This window comes from Anarrhichthys ocellatus, unplaced genomic scaffold, assembly GCF_004355925.1.
Source record: "Anarrhichthys ocellatus isolate YVR2014 unplaced genomic scaffold, GSC_Weel_1.0 scaffold180, whole genome shotgun sequence".
Taxonomy (NCBI): Eukaryota; Metazoa; Chordata; class Actinopteri; order Perciformes; family Anarhichadidae; genus Anarrhichthys; species Anarrhichthys ocellatus.
Window position 1 is genome coordinate 263162 of NW_022280210.1, and position 6517 is coordinate 269678.

At 41.8% G+C, this 6517-nt stretch overlaps 1 protein-coding gene across 1 annotated transcript in view; it reads left to right on the forward strand.

Annotated features, from left to right (window-relative positions):
* Positions 1–6517, forward strand: part of LOC116400558 (pantothenate kinase 1-like) — a gene marked incomplete at its 3' end in the record, with an annotated part of 12709 nt that overhangs the window by 5256 nt on the left and 936 nt on the right. The window contains exons 2-4 of the mRNA XM_031878467.1: positions 3283–3429; positions 4132–4337; positions 5206–5459. Coding sequence (XP_031734327.1) covers positions 3283–3429; positions 4132–4337; positions 5206–5459 — 607 coding nt within the window. The remainder of the gene's footprint in view (positions 1–3282; positions 3430–4131; positions 4338–5205; positions 5460–6517) is intronic.

Consider the following 6517-nt stretch of genomic DNA (forward strand, 5'->3'; position numbering starts at 1 on the left):
CAGCGGGTGTAGAGGTAACAGCGGGTGTAGAGGTAACGGGTGTAAGGAAGGAAGGAAGTTGTTCTGCCACTCTGCAAGTTAGTTACTTTTTCAGTAGCCATTTTCCTTAATAGATGACACGTAAGTTTTCGAGTTCACTGCGAGTTCACATCGAGGACACAAAGTTCGAATGCATATTTTACCATTGCATTTAACAGGTGGTGTAGAGGTGTAGAGTTAACAGCACCACAGACACAATAATAAAGCAGATACTAGATTGTATTATGCTCTCAGGTGTTAATTACAATGCAAACCTTCAACAAAAGAACAGAACATACTTTGTGTTGCATCACGTTGACCTGACACCAGCTCAGCTCTGTTGTTCAAGAGACAGAAACGCTGTCACGCAAACGGGATCATATCAGGTGTCGTATGATATACAATAAACTCTAGATTGAGGGTTGTTTGAGTTCAGTCGAGCACTTGAAGGCTGTAACTTGCTGCTCATCTTCCACCACCGTGTCTCCTAACGACTGCTGGTGAAACATAACATATGTATGCTTGTACTGATGCTAATAAAGCTTACAACCATGTGGTTAAATGTGGTGGCTCTAATCTGAAAGTGGACTTTTGCCTCAATAGGATCCCCTTCAACAGTGTGTTGTGAAACAGTCGCGTCAGACATATGCAGACGTTTAGGGCTCAACATCTGGTGTTTTAACCCGTCAGGAGGAGTTTAACTAACGGATGCATCCCCAAAAAATCTGACAATGGTGCTGACTTTACTCCATTTATGCCTCCACGGTGAGGGGAGAATCAAGACACTGAGAAAAGTCTTCATGAATTGGAGTAAATGGGGTCAAAACGACATCAAAACATCTGTTTTCCAAACGATAAGTCATCTATTCAGATGGTAATGTTTTAGCAAAGATGCATTTGGTTTGCACCCTGTCTTTAAATTGTGACAGTAATATTTCTGGGTTTCTGGCTGTCAAAATATGACATTTAAAGACGTTATCTTTTAGGCTTAAGAATCCATTTTTCACTGTTTCTTGAGGTGTTTTCGAGTATGTAAGAAACGCTTCTGTTTTTCCTCAACACCGTGTCTTAGTTTTGTGTTGTCTTGAACAGTTCCACAGTGTTTCCATTGTTCCACAGAAGTTTAATGGTTCCTTGTCTTTCTTTTCTCTTCTCAAACATGACGTTTCAAAGACTAATATCATGCAGTCACCGTCTCTGATTGACAATGAGCGTTGTCAAATATGTGGGTCACTCAACCAGAATAACTAGATATTTGTATGAGAAGTAAATCAATGCAGGAGGCTTCTAAAGATAGAAAAGATTCTTCTGCTGCAATAAAATCCAGTGGCCAAAGAGAGGAAAAACACCAGTCTGTGTGCACATAATTACCTCGATTTAATGAAATCGTTCCCACGTTTTGAATAGTCAAATAATGCACATGGCCAAGTGATTCATTCCGGCCTCCATGTGCTTATAAAGAGCTTGTCCTTGTTAGATAGAGACTCTTTTAAATGAGCTTTACTGCAGCTTATCAAGACATGTGGACAACACTTTCAAAGGTGATTGGTGTTTCCCAGTAATTACTGTGGGCCTACCACAGTACTGGATGGCCATCACCATTCATATCTATGTACAAATATCCTTTATTGGAGCACATAGTTCTTTATTTTGACTTCATAGTAGGTCAATAAGAAAGCCTGGTGGTAACCGGTGAAGCATTTAAAGGCTGAACTGTTGTACTGCACATTAACCCTCAAAGTGGGAAAGATTTCATTAAACTGAGGCGATTACAATCTCTTGCGTACAAATTTATAAATTGTGGCATTGATTTATTTATTTCTTCTTCTTCGGCTTCGCACCGATTTGATTTTATACTCGAAGACAAAGGTATTAACTTTACAATGATGTAAAACTGAGAAGCAGCACAAAGTGATCTAATTATCACACAAATAAAGCCTAAAACTATCAATAAAAACTAAAAAAGGCTGATCAGTTAAATGTAGCGGCTGCTTTGTGGTGCATTTGAAACCTCCTTCAGTATCACTTCTCCTCTATTCCAGTAAATCTTCCTTTAAATGAATTAGATGGATCGAGAGACGAGAAGCAGGCGAAGGAAGGAAAAGGAGAGAGAGAGAGAGAGAGCGAGCCCGCGCTGGAGAGATGATGGAGGAGGGGGTTCTCTGTTTCCATGGTCACTGTTGCTCTTGTTGAGCTGTGGTGTTTTATTTTTTATTATTGTGCTGAACTCAATGTTCTAACCAGCTCTGACTAGTTTCTTCCTTACGCTCCTCCGTCCTGAAAATGTACTTCTTTCTTTATTTTCTTGCTAAAATATCAGAGAATTGTAGAAATAGCATCCATTATAATATCCTATAATATAATAATGTGACTAATGAGGACAACGGTGTTTAAACGGGCTGTAACGGTATCGCTCACTGCCATTTACGTCCACTAAAAGTAATGTTAAGAATTATATATTTGGTTGATTTTGCATTTCCTCAATCTGGCCCAGCACTAGTCTGTAAATATGTTATATACATGGCCTCATACAGATTAATCATAAGATCGTTAGGGCTCGAGCAACCGACGTCGGGCTGCGAAAGCCCTATTGAAATCCAACGGATTATTATTGTTTTATTATTATTGTTCAGATTTTTATTTTTTGTAAATTGGCCGCATTTTTGGGGGACTTGCCGTACTCCAAAATTCACCACATTTTGCACACTTGTCAGGCCTGGTTAAAATAGCCATCTGATATAGGTTGCATATTTGTGTTTTAAAAAATGTCTCTCTAGCGCCCCCTACAAGTTGTCGAATTACTTGAAACTCGACAAATATGTCCAGCTCCGCTAGCTCTACAAAAAAGCCTCTTGGACCCCGAAACTCCGTCTCCCAACATTTTCCGCCATTTAGAATTTTGTGACAAACGCATTTTTGCAAACTCCTCCTACATGATGGGTCTGATTGCTAACAAATTTGCTGTCCCTAGGAGGAGTTCGTTAAAGTATAGCACCTAGAAATTATTAAAAATCAAGGGAAAATTAACACAAACATCGAAATGGCCGACTTCCGGTACAGTTTAAAACATGGTCCCAGGAGACTTTTTTTAAGTCTCATGGGATACACATGGAATCGCATATCTGCTATCGTAGACTCGTGCTGTTGATTCGCTTCGAAGCGGACCAAGACCCGGACGTTCGGTCCGCACCAGGGTTTTGATTGACAGCTTTCACACGGCCCAAAACAAACTGGTTGATTACGATCTTGTTGTCGTCTCTCCAGCCTTCCCCTGGTTCGGCATGGACATCGGTGGCACCTTGGTCAAGTTGGTGTACTTTGAGCCGGTCGATATAACTGCAGAGGAAGAACAAGAAGAAGTGGAAAACCTCAAGTCCATCCGCCGCTACCTCACCTCAAATGTGGCCTATGGTACGTCTATACACACACACACACACACCTGCATTCACACACACATACCTGCATCTGTTGACTCATGTATCTAAAACGGGGCGAGTCAGGTCAAGGACTCCCATCATGAAGATAGCAGGATGTACTTTTCCCTGTGTGTAGCTCGTGAATTGCATAAGATTGATAAGGTGCTTTGTTCTTGACTTCAGCAGATAAGGGTTGCCATTTTGAGAGATTGATATTGACATTTCTTGTCCTAAACACATTTTATTATTTGTTGGTGCGTTTACCTGCATGTGCACATCTGCTTTAGAGACGACGGTGAAACGAAACAAAGTGAAGAAGTTATTTGACTGAGGGGTGAAAAGTTTGACGAACCCATCAACCGATTTGATTCAAAAGAACGAAAAACAGAGAAATGTGTGAAGTCTTGAGAGGAGAAGCAAAGCATGAACAACTCATGTCAACATGTCGCATCTTTATTACCAAGGTGACGTTTAGTTTAACTGTAAAGTATCTTCATTACTCAAAATATAAGGTGACTAAAAACCACAACTATATTTTCAGTTTCAGCAACCAAATGCTGGTTTCCTGACAACCATTTCTAAAAGTGTTGAGTCCTGTTCAGGTTCAGTTGTTCCAGAAAGTGCTCAGAGTGTTTGTTTAACTCATAAAAGAGCACAGAGTCCCGTCACATATAAAACTGGTTCCTGCCTCGCTCAGGTAAAACCGGCGTCCGTGACGTCCACCTGGAGCTGAGGAACCTGACCATGTGCGGCCGGACGGGGAACCTGCACTTTATCCGCTTCCCGACGCAGGCCATGCCCCGGTTCATCCAGATGGGTCGCGACAAGAACTTCTCCAGCCTACACACAACACTCTGCGCCACCGGAGGCGGAGCGTACAAGTTCGAGAACGACTTCAGGACGGTGAGGACGGAGAACGTTGTCTGATTGGTTATTAGAATCGGACAAAACAAGACATTCATTTTTTAGTGTTTTCTCTTCATCAAACAAGAAAATGTGAATCGATAATTAAAAAAATGGTTAATTGTAGTCAGGCAGCAACATCTGGGTCTGAAAAGTGAAGCCAAAGCTTTGTGTGTTAAAGCTGCATTCTCTCTAGTGTCCACCAGGGGGCGACTCCTCTGGTTGTGTAGAAGTCTATGAGAAAGTGACTCTACTTCTCTCTTGATTTATTACCTCAGTAAACATTGTAAACATGAGTTTATGGTCTCAATCTCTAGTTTCAAGTCTTCTTCAATACAGCATGATGTTCATTTAGTACATGATGGTCCATTTAGAGTCACACAGACCATAAAGCAGGGGATGCTTTAGGGTGGGGCTACCCAGTGATTGACAGATCTCTACCAGAGACGTATACGGCGTCTCTACGTCACTCCTCCTCAGTCCATATATGGTCACTTCCTGTTCACTGGTTGCAAAAAGAACCAAGATGGCGACGGCCAAAACGCTGAACTCAAGGCTTCAAAACGTCAGTCCACAAACCAACAAGTGACCACATGGCAACTACACCATTTAAACAGTTCTGTCACATTTAAAGTTTACAGATTTAGCATACATCTCTGTCTCTCTCTCTATGTCTTTGCAGTTGATTAAGGTTTTACCTGAGTTCGTTGACCTTTTCTGCAGCTCAGTAGGATCAATAAACTCTCCCTCAGCAGGTGGTCTTAAAGTTGCTTTGAGAAGCATTTCATCTTCATTAAACTGAATAATCTTTTTTACTTTAAATCACCTTTGAGCTAAGCTAGCGTCCTCCTCTCTCTGTGCTCTGCAGATGGCCGACCTGGAGCTGCTGAAGCTCGACGAGTTGGACTGCCTGATCCGCGGCCTGCTGTTCGTGGACCGGGTGAGCTTCAACGGACACCCAGAGGGTTACTACTTCCAGAACCCGTCGGACACCCAGAGCTGCGTGAAGAAGACCTGCACCCTGGACAACCCTTTCCCCATGCTGCTGGTCAACATCGGCTCCGGGGTCTCCATACTGGCCGTGTACTCGGAGAACGACTACAAACGGGTGACTGGGACCAGGTGAGGAGGGTAGACAACTAGAAAAGAGAAAGTAGAACCTGCAACCGCTCAGCAAGCTACCACCTACTCTCCTACTGTTATAGACATGTTGATAAAGGTATTAAATCAGACCTAAGTAGACCTATTTTATATATGTATGACAAATGTTTCCACCAGTGTTCAAACCAGAGAAAATTTTAATTTTAAGGTAGCTGAGTTAACCTTAGACGTCTGGATCTTAAGTTATCAGAGGAACAAGCTGAGCTAACGTTAGCATCATCATGTTTAACGTGAAGCTGCTTTATTCAGTGTTTTAATCAGAGGAGGAGACCTCTGTGGTAAAAACCTCCTGAACCATGAACACTAAAGGAATCCTAACGACTGCAGTGAGAACAACAACTCCCATTATCCCACGCTGCGTCACTGCCAAATGTTTTGGGCCCAAAAACAATAGAAAGGCCGAAGTCCACCGTGAGCCCTAAATCAATGAGTTTTGGAACTTGAAGTTCTTTTTGCTTGAATGAATATGTGTGAAAGGTGAAGGTGGCCGAATATTTTTCATAGCTTCAGTCCATCCGCCAGATAAGAACCAATCAGCTGATTTTGAATTCCAGCTGTTCTTTATCTCTGTCACCTTTTGTACCTTTGTATAATACTAGAACTAGATTATGATTAGATAGGGAGCTGTTGACAGGTCTTTACCAGACATGATGAGAGAAACATCAGTTATTATCTCTCACTATATTAAAACTGAGCAAAATAAGATCATTGTTAGTATTTTAACTTTTTCTCATATTTCTGTCTTGAATTTCATCTATTTATTTCATTTTTAACTATTTATAGGAAGAGATATTAGAGTTAAGGACAGAAGTAGATTTAGTAAAGTGAATCTTTGCTCGTCTTCCTCTTTCTTTTCCTCTCACTTACTTGTACCTCCACCTCCCTCTCACCTGTACCTTCATCTCACACCTGTACCTTCGTCTCACACCTGTACCTTCCTCTCACCTGTACCTCCCTCTCACCTGTACCTTCCTCTCACCTGTACCTCCCTCTCACCTGTACCTCCCTCTCACCTGTAC